The 20671-nt window shown below is 46.5% G+C and overlaps 1 protein-coding gene across 2 annotated transcripts in view; it reads right to left on the reverse strand.

Annotated features, from left to right (window-relative positions):
• The window catches only part of ECE1 (endothelin converting enzyme 1), a 112311-nt gene that overhangs the window by 49919 nt on the left and 41721 nt on the right, over positions 1-20671 (reverse strand). Inside the window, exons 1-2 of one of the 2 annotated variants that reach the window (XM_057698871.1) lie at positions 3767-3895; positions 3465-3551 (exon numbers count right to left, since the gene is read on the reverse strand). In XM_057698871.1, coding sequence (XP_057554854.1) covers positions 3465-3551; positions 3767-3820 — 141 coding nt within the window. In that variant the 5' untranslated portion in view covers positions 3821-3895. Of the gene's footprint in view, positions 1-3464; positions 3552-3766; positions 3896-20671 lie in introns of those variants that run through there. The other variant, XM_057698879.1, reaches the window with a different exon arrangement.

The following is a 20671-nucleotide window of genomic DNA, read 5'->3' on the forward strand; positions in this document are numbered from 1 at the left end:
CTGCAGTCCAAAAGCCAGACCACCCGGTGAGGGCTGGCAGGGAGACCAGGCAGCCAGTTTGAGCAGAAGAGAGGTAAACTATTATATTTAGGGCATCACTGAGATACCATACCTGGTGAGTTTTGATAATGGATGCTGACAACAACCAAATGCATTTTCTGTGCATTATTCAAGGCACTTTCACTTGTATTGTCTCATTTCAATCTTTGCAACAGCTCTGAGAGGTGGATTAGTAGGAAACCCATCTTGCAAAAAAAGCGGTTAAAGTAAGTAGCTTTCGGGTCTCAGAGCCCATGAGAGGCAAAGCTGGGGCTCCGTGTTAGCGATGGGGCTGTACATTCTGTACTCAGCCCACAGTGACGAATTTTAGTTGATTGTAATTAACTTGTACCTCAAATATGAGATCAAGGAAAAGAAAAATCCTTTCAGGTGAGGTACAGGTAGAAATTTGCTCCAGCTAAATATAAAACTGTCAGCACGTTCAGGCAAAAAGGTGGTAAGTTTGGCTGAAAGATGCAAGTTTTCATTTACTAGTGGGTTTGTTTTTTTTTTAATATGGTTTTATTTCTGACTTAGTTGAGTCTCATGGGCTTAGCTGCCCCACGGCATGTGGGATCCTAGTTCCCCAACCAGGGATCGGACCCTGGCAGTGAAAGCGCCGAGTCCTAACCACTGGACTGCCAGGGAATTCCTGGGAAGTACTTTTAAAATTGAGGTACAGTTTTTGTCTTGGAAGTTTTTTTTAACAACACAGAAAAATGCTTATGAAGTGGCATTAAGTGAAAAAAGCAGAACAAAATACTATGTACTTAGAGTGAGCTCAACTACATTCTGAAATATACACAAGTGGGACTTCCCTGGTGGTGCAGTGGTTAAGAATCCACCTGCCAATGCAGATTTGATCCTTGGTCCAGGAAGATCCCACATGCCACAGAACAACTAAGCCCATGCGCCACAACTACTGAGCCTGTGCTCTAAAGCCTGCGAGCCACAACTACTGAGCCTGCATGATGCAACTACTGAAGCTTGCGTGCCTAGAGCCTATGCTCTGCAACAAGAGAAGCCACGGCAATGAGAAGCCTGTGCACTGCAATGAACAGTAGTCCCCACTTGCCGCAACTAGAGAAAGCCCGTGCACAGCAATGAAGACCCAACGCAGCCAAAAAATATATAAATAAATAAATAAATAATAAAATAAAATAAAAATATATACAAAAGCAAATGTGAAAAACTAGAAGTGGTTATCTCTGAGTGGTGAGGTTACTGTTTCTTTGTAAATCTTTATTTATACTTGAGTCTATTTTTTCCCCACATATGAGCACGCAGTTTTTATACTGGAAAAGAATCCCTATGATTAAAAACATAAAATTAATAGAAAACTCTGCTTTGTAACATGAGACGAATAGGTTCTCGGCTCTTAGAAGAACAATCATTAGCTAGTTCACGTTTGCTTTGGGGAAATCATGGAGGCTCAAGGAAAGCCAGGCTGGGTACCCGCAGAAATGCCTCCAAATCCTTGGAGAGAGCTTAAAAGTGGTCAGTATACCGAGTCTGGCAGTTTGGTACAGGGTGAGACAAACCCACTGCACTCCAACCACATGATAGCTCTGTGACCACAGGAATGTCCCCAACCTCTCTGAGACTCAGCTTTGTCACATGTAACATAGCCACAGGGACCCGTACCTCATGGTCATAAAAACAACAACAATCCTAGCAGGCCCCGTAACGTGCCTTACATCCATTTTCTCTAACTCCCATTTTACAGGTGAAGGAATTGCGACTTAAAGAGATTAATAAGCTGCTCGCCCAAGATCACGAGTGGTGTCAAATTCAAACCTGGGCCCCCGGCTTCAGTGACTGGGCTGCCTCCACTCTGCCAGACAGCCTCAGGCAGATGAATGTACTTTGTGGCCTGAAAAAAGGCTATACCCATGCGGGCTGCTGTTATGATGATAACAACACAAGCATATTATTTTGTTGTGAATTCCGAAATGCTTTCGTGCTGATATATTTAGAACCTTCTGTGAAAGATGAGACTGAAAAAGATTGCAGATTAGATTCTGTTTTGATTTGGGAGGGGAAAAGTGCCTGCCACAGAAATCTAATTTCCTCCTGGATTTAGCCTCTTAAGAAGGGTCCGTGGGGAAGAGGGTCTAGACAGACTGGGTTTGATTTCTCACTCTCAGATTTCTAGCTCTGTGACCTAAAGCAAGTTGTCTCCCCTTTCAGAGCCTTGGTTTCCTCATCTGTAAGTGGGATGGTAATCCCTCTGGCTCCTGGGGGTGGTCCTGAAGGTTACGTGGGATGATGGAGGTAAGGGTGCCCTATTTCAGTTGGCAGACCACTTGGAGTCATGAGTTTGGATCTCCCTGGGGCAACTGAACTAGCCTAGAGGAGGGACTCAATCAGCGCTGTTTTCCTTGCCTAGTATTATTACTCCAGCTTCTAAGAGGTGTGCCTGAGTAGGGTTGGGCCTGGCAGCCCAAGTTTCCAAACACCCTAAGCTTGCCCTTCGGAGGAGTTGTGATTTGGTGTCAGTTCACTGGACGGCCCCAAGACTCTCCCCAGTGCCTCTCTTGGTCAACCTGGCAGAAGTTCTCCTGGACTGCACTGCTCCAGGCCCTCTCGAAGCTGGGTTTTCAGGAGTCAGGTCACAGGGCCCCCTTGGGCATCCTTCATACTGCCAACTCTCTCTGGTCCACCTGCCTGAGTCCAAACCCAACCAGGGCTGAGGTCCTGGTCAGGACTGTCCCAGCTCAGCCCCGCAGGGGAAGAAAAGCAGAAAGCAGCCACACTCACTGTTATCTGCCACCAGGCAGGGAGGTGGTGGGCACAATGGAGTCCCACAGGGGCAGACCCTGGGTGGGGGAGGAATCGGGCTTCCTGAGTAAGCTGAAAGGGGTAGGGAAATGGGAAGCAGAGGATGGGCTCCAACCCCCAGGAAACTCAGGGATTGCAGGGAAAGAGGAAGAATAGGGTAATGCCCACCAGACAGGGTGACAAACTTTGCCCAAACGTTTGCCCAGAACTGATGGGGTTCTCACGCTTTCCATGCTACAACTGGGACAGTTTTAGAGTCTGCCAGTAAAGGGCTGTGTGACCCTGGGCAAGTGTCAGCACTTAGGGATGGCCTCTTCTGTGAAAAGAGAACTGGACCAGCTCACCTCTACAGGATGCTTCAACTCTGCCACCTGGGCTGTAGCCCCAGTAGCAGGTGGTGGGGAGGGTTCGGGGACTTGCAGCGCTGGGGAGGGGAGGCCGGTGGGGGGTGGGGGGGGAGTCCAGCTCCTCAGGGCACTTCTAACCCAGAAAGGCTTTTTCAGCGTGGAGCCCGGAGCTGCCAGGCTGGCACTGGCCCCCTTGCTCCTGGCTGGCAGGATGGGGGCGGGGCGGGGCGGGGGCGGCGCCAGCGCGCATGCCTGGTGGGCCTGGGCTGGGGGCTCGCCGAGGGCCGGGGCTCCTACCTGCAGGTGATTTGGGTACACATCTCCCTCCGAGAGCGAGTCCACGAGGTCCTCCTCGTCCAGCGTAGCCCGCTTGTAGGTCGACATCTGTAAGGCCAAGTGCAGCACGGACTCTCTTAGCGCCTCCATGGCTCTCACGCCCGAATGGGGAGAATGGGGAAGCGGCCACCCGCCGCCTCCGCCGCCGCGCCCCGCCCCGGCCGGGACACCGAGACCGGCCCACGGACCGGGCCGCGGCGGGGGAGGGGGATCCTGCCTCCCTCCGCCACCCCCCTCCCCGCTTATGCAACACCGCGCCTCACCCCCAGCGCCGCCAGCGCGGCGGCCACCGGGCCCGGCGGCCACAGGCTCCGCATGGTGCTCCCCGCGACGCCCGGGTCCCCACCGCCACTGCCGCCGCCGCCGCGCGCCCGCGGGTCTGGCCGGGGCGGGCCGGCTGCGAGGCTGGGCCGGGCGTCGCACCTCCTTCGCGGGCGGGGCCTGACCGGCGCGGCTCCGGTTCCCTCTCTGGCCGCGGACCCCCCAGGGCCCGAGAGTTCCCCGGGGAGATGGAAGCGGCTCCCTTTCCCAGAGGTCGGGGGTGGGGTGGGGGAGCGGCCCCTACCCTAGCAGGCAGGAAGAGGGCTCGCGGCAACCCCTCCTTCTAAGAAACATGAAGTCCCCCTTCAATAAACCTCTATAGCAGGGACCAAAAGTCAGGTATTAGAAAAGTGCCCCGAATTTGGCCTGCAACAGTCAAGAGAGAGCTTCCTCTCAGCATTGTCCCTTAGGTGCGCCAAAAGCACGCTTCCTCATCGGAGCTAGAAAGATTAGAGGGGGGAAGAAAGAGAGGGAATTAAAAAGGCATGTGCCTCCCCTCTCATTTCCCCCTTCCTCTAGCTCAGGGGTCTTTAAGACAGAGTTCGTGAAGATCTCAGAAAATTCCAGAGAACCTTCCTGGCCTAGAAGGAAAAAATGTCACATGTGTGCATCTGGGCGGCTGGAGGGGAATCCCATGCTTGCCTCCAGGCTCAAAGGTGTGACCTTACCCTCAAAACAGTAACAGCTTTGGGGCTTGCTGAAAATCAGGAAGGTGACCTCTCCCTCCACCTTCCCTTAGATGTGGGGTGCTCCGGCAGGGACTCTGGACACCCAGCACTCTCCTTCCCACACGAGACCCCAGACAACCCTAACCCTAAGCAGTTTCCCAAAGGATCCTCCCCGTCCAGGGAGACCTTGAATTCCCTGCAGTTATACATTTTCCTCAGCTTTCCAAAATGCACTTCCGTTCATTCCCGTTTGACTCTCATAGTCACACATATGTGTGACGGAGCAGGCTCACAGGGCTGAGGTGACATCCAGGGTCACAGCCACAGTGACAGCTGCTGAGGTCTCCCGACTTCCCCTCCTGCCTTCTATTAGCCCTCTCTAGTAGCCAGAGCAAACCTTTAACAGCAAATTCCGATCTTGTTACCCTTGCTTCAAACTCTGCAGGGCCAGTCCCTTTACCCGTCTCCCTACCAGTGCCCCATGGCCCCTGTTCACCCTGACCCTCACCTGGTGCTACTCCCACCTCTCTCACTCAGGCCCCAACCTCTCTGGCCCTTCCTCTGTTTCTCAGGTTCTCCAAGTTTCTCCTTCCCTCCACACCTTTACAGCATTGTTCCCTCCATCTGGAACAGTCTTTCCTCACCTCTCCTCCTCCCATGGCCGGCTCCTTGCTTCAGATGTCAGCTTAAATGTCACCCCCTCAAATGTCGCAACCACCCTAAGTAGACCCCCAAGTTCAAAATCATGGCACCCCATTTCCCCCTATATAGTATTTACTGCAGTCTGTTATTTATGTTGGCTTTTACATCTATCTCCTTCCCCCTCCCCAGAACTGGGAGTCTTAGGGCTGGGACCTTGTCCAGCACAGAGGGTCCCCATCACCTGGCATACCATAGGAGCTCAATAAACTGTTAAAATGAATAGCAGAATAAGTAGAGAGGAAGTGAAAATTACTCTGGGGAAGTGCCTTTAAATCCTTGTGCATCTAATTTTGCAATGCCCAAGGACAAAGGAAACGTGTCTAAGCACCCTGGGAGAGTCAGGGTGCGTGGGAAGAATTTGAATTCTGGGGTCTTCTGCTTCAGTCCCACTGGGTGCAGGACTTCCCATTACCCACCCAAGAGAGAGAAAGGGCCCCCAGGCTGCTTCACTTCACGCTGGGTTACAGCTGGGCTTTTTCTGAAACCAGGACTCTCGGCTACAGTAAGTAACAGCTGTTTAGCGCCCCAGGAAAAGACCCTTGCAAAAGAAATTCAAGTCACCAAACATCTCCACTGCCTGGCGCAGCAGCTGCTACTTCCTGGGCACCTAGGGGTATGAGGTGTTTGTCAGTTCTTCTACACCCATCATCTCACTTAAGCTCTTTGCTCTGAAGCAGATATTATCGGCCCCTTTTACAGAACCTGAAACTGAGGCTCAGGAAACTAACTTGCCCAGGTGTAGTGAAGCAAGGGCTCCTTCTCCTTCCTTCTCAGCTCAGAGATCAGCCCTTCTGGAAAGCTCTCCTGATCATTCTTCTCTGACCCCAGGCAACATCTGGTCCCCTGCTCTGCGTCCTCTGCCTCCCCAAGCCATCCACCCTATGCTTCCTTCTTTTGAAGCACACAGCATCTTAAATAGGAGAACCTTGAAGTCAGGGGCTGGGTCTCGTCAGGCCCTACATCCCCAAAAGCCTAGTCTGGGGCTGGAGCCTCCACAGGCATCTGAGCGAAGGTGAGAAGCGGAGGAGGAGGCCAGCAGCCCATCCCAGGGAATGAGGCCAGCCTGTCCGTGGAGGGATGACGAGGGAAGCTCACATTCCTCTGGAGCAGAAGTCCGCCGAGATGAAGAGCTGTTTACTTTTCAGCACAAAAGATGAGGGGCCCTTCCTGAAACGCTGCTGGCCCTGGTCCCAGGAGTGAAACTGAACCCACCTCAGACGTGGGAATGAATGGCTTAGCTCCGTGGGGAGCACACTGGGCCCCAGTCAGCGAGTGACATTCCAACGACAGGGCAGTCCTATCTCCTACCTGCCTGGCTCTGGGTGGGGCCTTCCACTCACTGTCTTGTTGGGTCCCCACACCCACTAACAGCCCCAACCTCAGCAGGTATCACTTCCCTTTTACAGGAGAAGTGGGAGGGGACCAGGCAGGGAGAGGGGCTGGGTGGACCAGACACCTACAATGAGCCACTGGACCCAGTGGACCTCTCCCGACCCCATGTGAGGTAGGGATCACCACCTCCACTTAGCAGAGGAGAAGACTGAGGATTAGGGAGGCAGCAGCATTCACACCCCCCCACCCCCACCCCCCGCCCCTTCCCGAAGTCACCTGGTTAGAGACTGAGATGCCAGGATGGGCATCTTCGCTGCCTGACCTCACCATGCTGCCTCCAGAGAACCCTAGGCACTCAGCTAGTAAATGGCAGAGCTGGGCCTGGAACCTGGGTCCTGGCCTCCTGGTCCTGTGCTCTTTGTGGATGGGGAGCTGCTTCTTCAGGCGGGGACCCTATGGAGTCCAGGGGCGCTGAGTGGCAGGGCGGCCAGAGCTCTTCTTCCTAATTGCCTCATTTGCGGTTGTGGGGACACCCACAGCCAGGGAGCGTCAGGGAGAGGGAAGAACCACTGTTGTTCTGCAGGGAGTTTCTGCCTTCATCTGCTCACTCTTCTCCCGGCCCCGCTGAGCCACGGACAAGAAATGTGGGCCTGCTGTTTGTGAGAAGGGCTTCGTGGAGACCAAGAATGGAGGAGTGGGAACCAGGGTCCCCAGTCCCCTCGCTGCACAGAGAAGATGATGAAAGCCAGATGGAGGGTGTGATCGTGCCCAGCTCTGGAAACCCCACCCTGTAGAAATCTAAGGCCTGGGGTGAACAGAAGTGAGAAGTAGTATAAACGCTCACGCGTTTCTGACGACAAAGGCCTCTGGCCCAGAGACACCGGGCATTTGCCCTGACTGCGTTAGTCACTCAGGGACTCTTGGGGTTGGTTTGCCCAAGGGGGAGTGGATCTTCCAAGAAATCTAGGAAAAAAGGAGCAGCTGTAAGTGAAATTTGGAGGCTTGGGACTCCTTGACCACACCCTCCCAGCCATTTTCACACTGTTTCTAAGCCTCAGCTCCTTAGGGATGCTGCCCATTGTGGCCAAAGACTCCATCAGTACTTGCCTCTTGTGCCAGTAATTAGTTGAGATCTGTTCAATCTTTACATGTCATCTAATACACACTCAGGTTATATGTTAGCTAAATACTTACATTTAACAAACACAATAATAGGGTAAAAGCTCTAGTTCCAAACCTCAGTTCAGATCCCTACTATGCCACTTCCCAGCTGTGTGAGCCTGGGCAAGTGACTAAGCCTCTCTGTGCCTCAGCTGTCTCATCTGTAACACAGGGATGAAAATAATAGCACCTCCCTCATAGGACTGTTGTGATACTTAAATGAGTTAAAGTGCTTGCAACAGCACTGGGCACACAGCATGTGTCCACCAGGTGTTAGCTGTTACTACTTGTATCATCAATACTTATAAAACACAAGGCTCAAAAGCCTCCAATTGATCCCCACGGTCTAAAGTCCAAACTACTTAGCTTGGCATTCAAGGACTCACCTCAAGTGGCCCAAATCTACCTCTCCAGACTCACCCTCTCACATACCTCTCAGGTGTGTGGCTGTCACCCTGACCCCTGATCTATCCCTGCAGGTGCTGACCACTCAAAAGGAGTTTGCTGAGTCTTTGATGTTTGTCAGGCCTTGTGTTGCAAGCTGACGGGGCAGCCCTGAGTAGAACTTGCTCCCCACCCTGAAGGGACCTATGTCTCCCAAGACTGTGCCCCCTCCACTCCAACTACTGTTCTCCACGTCTGGCCTACCTCCTCCTCCATGAAGTCCAGCCCCTCCTCCCCAGTGAGAAAGAATTATGCCTTTCTCTCTGGTGTACCCCCGGCATGGCATTTCGTTCAGGCCTTTGTCTAGGTGTCTTTAACCCTGGACTGGACCTGGGGGGTGGGCAGCCATCATGTTATTTCCCTCCATCCCCAGTGTCCAACACAGAACCTGGCATACAGAATAACTGGTTCATTTGTATCCAAGATCTTCACTAGGGCAAAGGCGTCTGTGACTTCAGCGAAGAAGAAACAGTAGAGGGACTTCCCTGGTAGCGCAGTAGTTAAGAATCCGCCTGCCAATGCAGGGGACACAGGTTCGATCCCTGGTCTGGGAAGATCCCACATGCCTCGGAGCAACTAAGCCCATGCACCACAACTACTGAGCCTGTGCTCTAGAGCCCTCGAGCCACCACTACTGAGCCCACGTGCTGCAACTACTGAGCCCGTGTGCCTAGAGCCACCGCAATAAGAAGCCCACGCGCTGCAACAAAGAGTAGTCCCCACTCTGCACAACTAGAGAAAGCCATGCATAACAATGAAGCCCCAACGCAGCCAAAAATAAAAAAACTTAAAAAAATAAATAGATAATTAAAAAAAAAACAGTAGAGTTTAGTTACTTGATGACAGTCAAGTAAAATTCAAATAGGACAACTGTGGGCAACGGGCATATAGCAGAAACACAGTCATCACTCCTGAAGATGACACCATGTAACATCTATTACTACTATTACATTAGGTATGACATTGCTCAGTGTCTTTTACATGAGAAATTTCCAAGTGATTAATTTCTTTTTAAATTTACCACGAAGTTCCTGGAAGAGTGAACTGCTTCTTAGCTCTCTGATGACAGGAATCACAGGAACTGGCTGGGGGAGCTCACAGCCAAATCAGAAGCTCATCTATGGGCACTTTTCTGGTCCTTATGTTCAGCTTTGTCCTTGTCCATATTTTCCACTTGATTTTCTCTGCTCCTGATTTTTCATTTCTATTGCATATCATTATACTGAATGTGTTTCAGTTATAACCCATCAGGAATCCTTTGTAGAATAAAGTGAATTAGAAACAACCTCTATCAGGAACATCCCTTCCCTATTCCACTCTCGTGCGAATGCAGCTTCAAAGTATTTATTCAACAGTGGGAGTGAGGCAGTAAGGACAGACCACGGCCCAACTCCGGGTTCTCTGGCTCATGTGACCATGTCATTTCCCTTCTAAGGCCTCAGTTTCCTCATTTATAAAAAGGTTCAAATGTAAAGATTAAATGAGCTGCAACAAACTGCCTGGCATAGAGCATCCCATTCCCAAGTGACCTGGCACCTGGGGGACACACTGCAGCACCCCATCATTGCTCTTCTTTATTTTCCTTCATCACTTTCCCATTTGCTTCTGCCCTCGTCCAGGTTTTCTGATCTTGGCCTTAGTTCAGCTGACATCTGGCGTGAATCTAGCTCTGTTGCTGTACTCCTGGCAAAACCAACCAACTTCCTGGGTGATCGAGGCTAATGTCAACAATGGTAAGTCCAATTACCAAAAGATAGTATGCACTCTTGATACGATGTGATGAAAATGGTACTTTACCTCTGTGCCTTTCCACCCCAAAGCATACTACCCTAAGTCTAACCCTAAGAAAAACAATAGGCAAATCCCAATTGAGGGATATTCTACAAAATATCTGCTGAGGACTCCTTAAAACTGTCAAGGTCAGTAAAACAAGAAAAGCCTGAGAAACGGCCACAGCCAAGAGGAGATTAAGGAGACATGACAACTAAATGTAATGGGATGTCCTCGGTGGGGCGCTAGAACAGAAACAGGACATTAGACAGAAACTTAAAGAAAACTGAATGTAGACTTTAGTTAGTAATAATGTATCAATGTCAGTTCACTAATTGTGCCAAACGTACCATATAATATATTAATAACAGGGGAACTCGGTGTGGGGTGTAAAGGAACTCTCTGTTCTATCTTCCCAATAATGCTATAAATCTACAACTGTTCTAAGACAAAATGTTTACTAAAAAAAAAAAAACAACTGGCTGCCCCCTAAAACAGAAAACAAAGTTGTCAACACCAACACAAGCCCAGCCTGGTTCTCCAGGTTCTCTTATACCATCATCTTATTTGTGTCTCACGATTGATCACACTGTGGAATAAGCCCAGGAGTCCCCATTTCACAGATGAGGAGACTGAGGCCAGAGAAAGGAAGCAGCTTGCCTGTTAGTGGCAGAGCTGAGACTCAAACCCAGATCTTTCTGACCCTCTCAGGGCCTCTCTCTTTTCTTGTGGCACCTTGGGGCCTGGCTTTCTAGGTCAGCCTCTTCTGAAGACTGCCCACTGGGGATGTGGGAAGTAGGGAGGGATATAATGGGGGCGTGAGGTGGGGGAGGGAGATTCCACTTTGTGCCAGATGGAGCTGGAGGCCTGAGCATGGAAAGGGGGAAGGTGGGCAGGAGCTAGGGGACAGTTAGGAGAGGTTAGTTAGGAGTTAAGGGAGGCCTAACAGTGAGAAAGACTGGAAGGCCAAGGGCATAGAGCATACATGGGAGATCAAGGCTGCTAACCACCTCCTCAGAGAAGACAGCAGCCCTGCCAGCCAATGAGTCAATCACCCTGGTCTGGACCAGAGTCCCAGGCTGGGCTCTCCCTAACGAGCTGGCAGCGGGAGACTCGCCCACACATGCAGGAAGCTGGAAAACACTCACACACTTGGCCTGGTGTTGACTCACCTGCCTGGGAGCCCCAGGAGGCAATGACAACTTTTACCTGGTGCTGCCAACAGACTGTGCCTCAGCGCCTGCCAGGGAGGCCAGCCCACACCCAAGCCTCAAACCTGGCCAGCAGCCTCCTCCTTGCTCCCCGACACAGGCCCCCCACCACACCACTGACCGTTCAGGCCCCCTGCAAGGCTCCTACCATGCCTCTCTCCACCCCACTGGCCTGACAGCCTCCATCTGTCATCTCTGCCCCTCTGTCCAGGCCCTCTTGGCTCTGTCTCTCCTCCGCCTGGAAGCCTTCCCTGAGTAGACCCCCTTGATCTCTAATCATGGCTCCCCCTAGTCTGCCATCTCCCAGCTGGCTCCAATAGAACTTTCTAAACTAATTAATATGATCCAGTCACTCTCCTCCTTCTCACGCAGGCTCCCTGGAACCGGAAGAAGAAACCGTGAGCCTTGGCTGGGCTTCCAGCACCACACCCCCGCCCCGATCTGTCCCTGGCGCGTCTCCAGCCTTTCTTACCAGTTCTCCCTCACATGCTAGAACCTCAGTAAAATATGAACAGTCAGCTCCCTAAACACACTGTGCTTTCTCTTCCAGGCCTTTGCATATCCACTGGCCTCTGCCTGGAAGGCCGTTCCTCACATTCTCCCCTGGCTAACCCCTCAGCTCACATGCATCTTCCTGCAGGCAGCCTTCTTGGACTTCATTGTGACCCTTGCTCTATTCCGCAAAGGCAGCTACACAACCTTCTAGCATCTCATCCCAACAGAGTGACCAGCAGCCAAGTGCAGCTGTGTGACCTTGACAAAGCTTTCTGTGCTTTGGTTCTCTCATCTACCAAACGATTATGGTACCTACTCCATAGGGTCTTTATACATATTAAATAAGACGCATAAAGTCCTCAGTCCAGTGCCTCGCAGACAAGTAGATGTTAGTGTGTGTGGCAGTGGGTTCAGAAAGGGCTGGCTCTTCAGGTCACACTGAAGACGATGGAAGATGAGAAGGGGAGGAACTGGGAGGAGCCATGACATGCCAGGCACCAGGCTTGATCTCCTTGACTTTTCCTTGTTACACAGTGTAAAAAAACGACTGTAATACAAGGAGGGTCAGTAACTTGCCCAAAGTCACACTTCTGGTAACTAACACAGCCTGGGTTGGAGCCCAGGTGTATCTATTCCCAAAGCTTGTGGTTTTGCCATTATGACAAATAAGATAGCAGCCCCAACCTGCTCCATCCCTACCACCTCAGGCATTACCTCATGGCCAGGTTAAAGGGTCTGAGTTTTCCACTCTTACAGCCAAGCACCAAGTTCGGGACAGGCCAGAAACCTGCGGCGGGCCCTAAGCTGTGCAGGACGACCAGGCTGGGTAAGTCCCAGGCTGGGAAGACAAAGCATGCCCAAGCATTTGCCGATCTAATCACATAAAACTTAGGACAAAGTTACTCTGTCTCACTTAGTGATATTTATAATGGTGATGACTGAGCTGTCCAGTAATTAGGCTCAACCAGGAAGCAGTTCATGGAAATGTTTGTGATTATTATTTTTGTCACACAGGTGGGTGGGTGAGGGCTGGGAAGAAGGAGGAGGAAGCGGGTGGGGCAGGAAGCCTTGGGGACTCCTTGGATCCCTGAACTGAGGGTCACCAGGGCCCTCACAGTTTGTGCCAGGCCCTGTGCCAACCGACTCATGTGGCTGATCCTGTTCAGCCTTCATGATAACTCTGTGATGTGGGCTCGATTATCCCTTTTCTAGGGTGAGGGGACAGGCTCAGAGAGGTCCATTCACTTGTGCAAAGTCACACAGCCAGTGAAGAACAGAGCCAGGGTCCATACAGGCCTGCTCATCTTCCCCTCTAGCCCAGTGATGTCGTAAACAGCCGGAGGTAATCAGGGCTCAGGCTGGGAGGCAGGAGATCTATATTCCGGACCCAGTTCCGATACTACCTTACCTGGGGCCTCAGCAAGTGACTTCCCCTGTCCAGGACAAAAAGAGAAGGTGTGCCTGTCAGGCTGGGAGTGGCTGAGAGTATGAACTTGGGAGGTAGGCTCCTGGGATTCTAAGCTCTGGGCAAGCCACTTAACCATCTGAGCCTCAGTGTCCTCATCTGTACAATGGAGACAAGTATTGCCCTCATAGGATTATGAGGGTTAAGTAAGTTAAAAAACTTAGAACAGGACTTCCCTGGTGGCACTGTGGTTAAGAATCTGCCTGCCAATGCAGGGAACATGGGTTCGATCCCTGGTCTGGGAAGATCCCACATGCCGCGGAGCAACTAAGCCCGTGCACCACAACTACCAAGCCTGCACTGTAGAGTCTGTGAGCCACAACTACTGAGCCCACGTACCATAACTACTGAAGCTCGCGTGCCTAAAGCCTTTGGAACAAGAGAAGCCACTGCAATGAGAAGTCCGCGCACTACAAGGAAGAGTAACTCCCGCTCGCTGCTACTAGAGAAAGTCCGCACGCAGCAATGAAGATCCAACACAGCCAATAAAAAATAAATTTAAAAACACCAAAAAACAACAAAAAAAACTTAGAACAATCCCTGAATATTATCATCATTTATGGGAAAGGTACGTGCTTTGGAGTCAGTTTTTCCATCTGTAAAATGGGGAGGTAGTTACTGGATTTCAAATAGTGATTTGAAAGCATATGTTTTTAACCCCATAGAGTCCTCTATTTATTATTATTATTTTTAGTTACATCCAGTTTTTACTTTAATTTTACTTATTTTTGAAGTATAATTGACCTAAGCACTATGTTAGTTGCAGGTGTACAATATAGTGATTTGAGACTTCTATACACTATAAAAAGATCACCACAGTAAGTCTAGCTAGCGTCAGTCACCACACAAAATTACTACAGTATTATTGACTGTATCCCTCATGTTGTACATTTCATCCCCGTGACTCATTTATGTTGTCACTGGAAGTCTGTACCTCTTAATCTCCCTTGCCTATCACTCATCCCCCTACTTGCCTTCCCTCTGGCAACCACTTGTTCGCTCTCTGCATCTATGACTCTGTTTCTGTTTTGTTACATTTGTACGTTTGTTTTGTTTTTTAGATCCCACATGTAAGTAAAATCATGCTGTATTTGTCTTTCTTCGTCTGACTTATTTTACTTAGCATAATACCTTCTAGGTCCGTCCATGCTGTTGCAAATGGCAAGATTTCGTTCTTTTTTATGGCTAATATTCCATTACACACACACACACACACACACACACACGCGCGCACACACACACACACACACATCTTCTTTACCCATTCAACTATCGATGGGCACTTAGGTTGCTTCCATATCTTGACTATCTTAAATAATGCTGCTATGGACATTGGAGTGCATATATCTTTTCAAATTAGTGTTTTTTTTTTTTCTTCAGAAAAAAACCCAGAAGTGGAATTGCTGGATAATATAGTAGTTATATTTTTAATTTTTTGAGGAACCTTCATATTATTTTCCATAGTGGCTATACCAATTTATATTCAGTGTGTGGGGGTTCTCTTTTCGCCACATCCTTACCAACACTTGTTTTTTTTTTTTAATTTTATCTTTTTTTATTATTTTTTTGGGGGTACACCAGGTTCAATTATGTTTTTATACACATATCCCCGTATTCCCTCCCTTCCTTGACTCCCCCCCCTCGAGTCCCCCCCCTCCCCGCCCCAGTCCTCTAAGGCATCTTTCATCCTCGAGTTGGACTCCCTTTGTTAACACTTGTTATTTGTTGTCTTTTTTATAAAAGTCATTCTAACAAGTATGAGGTAATATCACATTGTGGTTTTGATTTGCATTTCTTTGATGATTAGTAATGTTGAGCATCTTTTCATGTGTCTGTTGGCCATCTGTATGACTTCTTTGAAAAAAAATGACTGTTCAGGTCCTCTGCCCATTTTTTAACCGGGTTGTTTGCTTTCTTTGATGTTGAGTTGTACGAGTTCTTTATATATTTTGGACATTAACTCTCTATCAGATATATCATATGCAAATATTTTCTCCCATTCAGTAGGCTGCCTTTTCATTTGGTTGATAAAAATGAAGTTTTCTTCAGCGTGTAAAAGCTTTTTCATTTAATGTAGTCCCAATTGTTTATTTACTTTTGTTTCCCTTGCCTGAGGAGGCAGATCCAAAAAAATATTCCTAAGAAAAATGTCAAAAGGCATACTGCCCATGTTTTCTTCTAGGAGTTTTATGGTTTCAGGTTTTACATTTAAGTCTTTAATCCATTTTGAGTTTATTTCTGTATACAGTGTGAGAAAGTAGTCCAGCTTGATTCTTTTGCATGTAGTTATCCAGTTTTCCCAACACCATTTATTGAAGAGGCTGTTTTTTCCCCATTGTATATTTTTGTCTCCTTTGTCATAGATTAATTGATCATATAAGTGCAGGCTTATTTCTGGGCTCTCAACTCTGTTCCATTGATCTGTGTGTCTGTATTTATGCCAGTACCATACTGGTTTTTTTTTGTTGTTGTTGTTGGAATTATTCTGCTTCTTCTTCTTTTTTTTTATTTATTTATTTATTTATTTATTTATTTATTTTTTGGGGGGGTACACCAGGTTCAATCATCCGTTTTTATACACATATCCCCATCTTCCCTCCCTTCCTTGACTCCCCCCCACCAAGCCCCCCCCACCCTCCCCGCCCCAGTCCTCAAAGGCATCTTCCATCCTCGAGTTGGACTCCCTTTGTTATACAACAACTTCCCACTGACTATTTTACAGTTGGTAGTATATATATGTCTGTGTTACTCTCTCGCTTCGTCTCAGTTTCCCCTTCACCCCCCGCCCCCTCCCATACCTCGAGTTCTCCAGTCCATTCTCTGTATCTGCATCCTTGTTCTGGTCACTGAGTCCAACAGTACCATTTTTAGATTCCTGGTTTTTTTTTTTTAATTAATTAATTATTTATTTATTTTTATTGGCTGTGTTGGGTCTTTTTCGCTGTGTTGGCTTTCTTTTTAGTTGCAGCGAGTGGGGGCTACTCTTCGTTGTGGTGCGCGGGCTCCTCGTCGCTGTGGCTTCTCTTGTTGCAGAGCACGGGCTCTAGGCACGTGGGCTTCAGTAGTTGCAGCACATGGCCTCAGTAGTTGTGGCTCATGGGCTCTAAAGCACAGGCTCAATAGTTGTGGCGCACAGGCTTAGTTGCTCCGCAGCATGTGGGATCTTCTTGGAGCAGGGATCGAACCCATGTCCCCTGCACTGGCAGGCGGATTCTCAACCACTGTGCCACCTTGGAAGCCCCCATATTGTTCTGATTACTGTAGCTTTGTGCTATAGTTTGAAATCAGGGAGCATGAGATCCTTAGTTTTGTGCTTTTTCAAGATTGTTTTGGTTATTTGAGGGTCTTTTGTGCTTCCATACAAATTTTAAAATTATTTGTTCTAGTTCTGTGAAAAATGTCATTGGTATTTTGAAAGGAATTTCATTGAACCTGTATATTGCCTTGATTAGTATGGTCATTTTAACAGCAGTAATTCTTCCAATCCATAAGCATGGTATATCTTTCCATTTTTGGTGTCTTCTTCAATTTTTTTCATCAGCGTGTTATAGTTTTTAGTGTACAGGTCTTTTACCACCTTGGTTAAACTTATTCCTAGGTATTTTACTCTTTTGGATGCAATTTTAAACAGTACTGATTTCTTAATTTCTTTTTCTGATAGTTCATTGTTAGTGCATAAAAACACAGCAGATTACTGAATATTCATTTTGTATCATGCAACTTTACTAAGTTCATTTATTAGTTCTAATAGGTTTTAATGGGATCTTTAGGATTTTCTATATATGGTGTCATGTCATCTGCAAACAGTGACAGCTTTACTTCTTCCTTTCCAGTTTGGTTTCCTTTTATTTCTTTTTCTTGTCTGATTGCTGTGGCTAGGACTCCCCATACTGTGTTGAATAAAAGTGTTGAGAGTGGGCATCCTGTCTTGTTCCTGATCTTAGAGGAAATGCTTTCAGCTTTTCACCACTGAGTGTGATGTTAGCAGTGGGCTTGTCATATATGGCTTTTATTATGTTGAGATATGTTCCTGCTATACCAAATTTGTTGAGTTTTTATCATAAATGGATGTTGAATTTTGTCAAAAGATTTTTCTGCATCTATCGAGATTATCATAAGATTTTTATTCTTCAATTTGTTAATTTGATCTATCACATTGACTGATTTGCAAATATTGAACCATCCATGCATCCCTGGGACAAAGACCACCTGATTATTGTGTATGATCCTTTTGAGGTATTGTTGAATTTGGTTTGCTAATATTTTGCTGAGGATTTTCGCATCTATGTTTATCAGTAATATTAGCCTATAATTTTTTTTTCTTTTCTTTCTCCCTCCCTCCCTTCCTGCCTTTCTTTTTTCCGTCTGTGGTATCTTTGTCTGATTTTGGTAACAGGTGATGCTTGCCTCTAAAATGAGTTTGGAAGCATTACTTCTTCAATTTTTTGGAATAGTGCGAGAAGAATAAGTTAACTCTTCTTTAAATCTTTTGTAGAATTCATCTGTGAAGCTGTCTGGTCCTTGAGTTTTGTTTGTTGGAAGGTTTATTTTTACTATTATTATTATTATTACTGATTCAATTTCATTACTGGTTATTGGTCTTCATATTTTCTATTTCTTCCTGATTCAGTCTTGGGAGATTGTAGGAATCTATTCATTTCTTCCAGGTTGTCCACCTTATTGACATATAATTGTTCACAGTAATCTCTTAAGACCCTTTCATTTCTGTGGTGTTGGTTGTAACTTTATCTCTTTCATTCCTGACTTTATCTGGGCCCGCTTCTCTTTTGGGGGGATGAGTCTGGCTAAATGTTTATCAATTTTATGTTTTCAAAACCAGCTTAGTTTCATTGATCTTTTCTATTAGTCTTTACTCTCTATTTCTGCTCTGATCTTTATGGTTTCTCTCCTTCTATTAACTTTGGGTTCTGTTTCTTATTTCTAGTTCCCTTAGGTGTAAGATTAGGTTATGATTTTTCCTTGTTTCCTGATGTAGGCTTGTATCACTATAAACTTCTCTCTTAGAACTGCTTTTGCTGCACCCCATAGATTTTAGATCATTGTGTTTCCATTTTAATTTGTCTCCATGTATTTTTTTCTTTTCTGATTTCTTCAGTGACTTAGTAGTTGTTTAGTAGCACATTGTTTAGCCTTCATGTATTTGTGTTTTTTGCAGTTTTTTTCTTGTAGTTGATTTCTAGCCTCATAGTGTTGTGATCAGAAAAGATGCTTGATATGATTTCAGTCTTTTTAAATTTATTGAGACTGGTTTTGTGGCCTACATGTGATCTATTCTAGAGAATATTCCATGTGCACCTGAAAAGAATGTATAATCTGCTGTTTTTGCATAGAATGTTCTCTCTATATGTATCTTTTAAGTCTACCTGGTCTAATGTGTCAGTGTTTCCTTACTGATTTTTCTGTCTGAATGATTTGTCCACTGATGTAAGTGGGGTGTTAAAGTCTCTACTATTATTGTATCACTGTCGACTTCTTTTATGTCTGTTACTATCTGCCTTATATATTTAGGTACTCCTATGTTGGGTGCATATATATTTACAATTGTTGTATCTTCTTATTGAATTGATCCCTTTATTATTATGTGATGTCCTTCTTGGTTTAATTTTTACAGTCTCTGTTTTGAAGTCTATTTTGTTTGATATTAGTATTGCCACCCCAGCTTTCTTTTTGTTTGTCTGTTTGTGGTTATTATGAACTTTATATATAATAACTGAGATTATATATATATTATATATATGTGAATGATTATTTTAAATTGATTATCTAAGTTTGAATGCATTCTAACAACCTTGTATTTTTACTTCCTCTCCCTACATTTAATGTTCTTGACTTCATATTTTACATCTTTTAAAAAATATATATATATATTTATTTATTTGGCTGTGCTGGGTCTTAGTTGCGGCATGTGGGATCTTCATTGTGGCATGTGGGATCTAGTTCCCTGACCAGGGATCAAATCCAGGCCCCCTGCATTGGGAGTGTGGAGTCTTAACCACTGGACCACCAGGGAAGTCCTATATTTTACATCTTTTTGTTTTGTGTATCCCTTATTGTGTACATAGATGATTTTTACTACTTCTGTCTTTTAACCTTCCTACTAGCTTTATAAGTGGTTGATCTACTACCTTTATGTATATTTGCTTTTACCAATGAGATTTTTCCTTTCGGAATTTTCATATTTCTGTTTGTGGTCTTTTCTTTTACTGATTAGAGAAGTCCCTTTCACATTTCTTGTAAAGCTGGTTTAATGGTGCTGAACTCCTTTAGCTTTTGCTTATCTATAAAACTCTTTACCTCTCCTTCAAATCTGAATGATAGCCTTGCCAGGTAGAGTATTCTTGGTTGTAAGTTTTTTCCTTTCATTACTTTAAATATATCATGCTACTCCCTCCTGGCCTGCAAAGTTTCTGCTGAAAAGTCAGCTGATCGTCTTAGGGGAATTCCCTTAGTTGCTTTTCTCTTGCTGCTTTTAAGATTCTTTCTTTATCTTTCATTTCTGCCATTTTAATTACAATATGTCTTTGTGTGGACCTCTTTGAGTCCACCTTGTTTGAGACTCTGTGCTCCTGGACCTTGATATCTGTTTGCTTTCCCAGGTTAGGGAAGTTTTCAGCTATTATCTTTTCAAATAAGTCCTCTGCCCCTTTCTCTCTCTCTTCTCCTTTTGGGACCCCTTTTATGTGAATGTTAGTATGCTTGATATTGTTCCAAAGGTCCTTTAAACTATCCTCATTTTTTTAAAATTCTTTTTTCTTTTTTTCTATTCAGCTTAGGTGATTTTCACTATTCTGTCTTCCAGATCACTGATCCACCCCACTGAATCATCTAATCTATTGTTGAGTCCTTCTAGTGCATTTTTAATTTTGGTTATTGTATTCTTCAGCTGTTTTGTTCCTCTTTATATTTTCTAGCTATTTCTTAAACTTCTCACTGTGTTCATCCATTCTTCTCGCAAATACATTGGGCATCTTTATGATCATTCCCTTGAATTTTTTTACTGGGTACATTGCTTATCTCCATTTCACTTAGTTCTTCTGAGATTTTATCTTGTTCCTTTGTTTGGAACATATTCCTCTGTTGCCTCATTTTGATTAATTGTTTTTATTTCCATATATTAGGTAGGTTGATTACATTTCCCCAATTTTGGAGAAGTGGCCTTTTGTAGGAGATGTCCCATGAAGCCAGCAGAACAGTCTTCACTGGTCACCAGAGCTATATACTCTAAGGGTACCCCCTCTGTGGGCTGTGCAAACCCTTCTGTTGTGGTAGGGCCAACGATGGTGGGCAGGGTAGGCAGGGGCCCAGCTGGCTACCAGGCCCCGCCTTGTGTAGGGGCTGCTGGCCTGCTGCTGGGTGTGTCTGGGCCCCATAAAGCCCTTTGTTTTTTGTTTTGTTTTGTTTTTGGCTGTACCATGTGGCTTGCAGGATCTTAGTTCCCTGACCAGGGATCGAACCCAGGCCCCCTGCAGTGGAAGTGCAGAGTCCTAACTACTGGACCACCAGGGAATTCCCAGAGCCCTTTGTTTTTAAAAACTTAACACTACAACCCAAAATACAAAAGAGATATAAGTGGAGCTG

This window comes from Hippopotamus amphibius, chromosome 1 (genome assembly GCF_030028045.1).
Source record: "Hippopotamus amphibius kiboko isolate mHipAmp2 chromosome 1, mHipAmp2.hap2, whole genome shotgun sequence".
Taxonomy (NCBI): Eukaryota; Metazoa; Chordata; class Mammalia; order Artiodactyla; family Hippopotamidae; genus Hippopotamus; species Hippopotamus amphibius.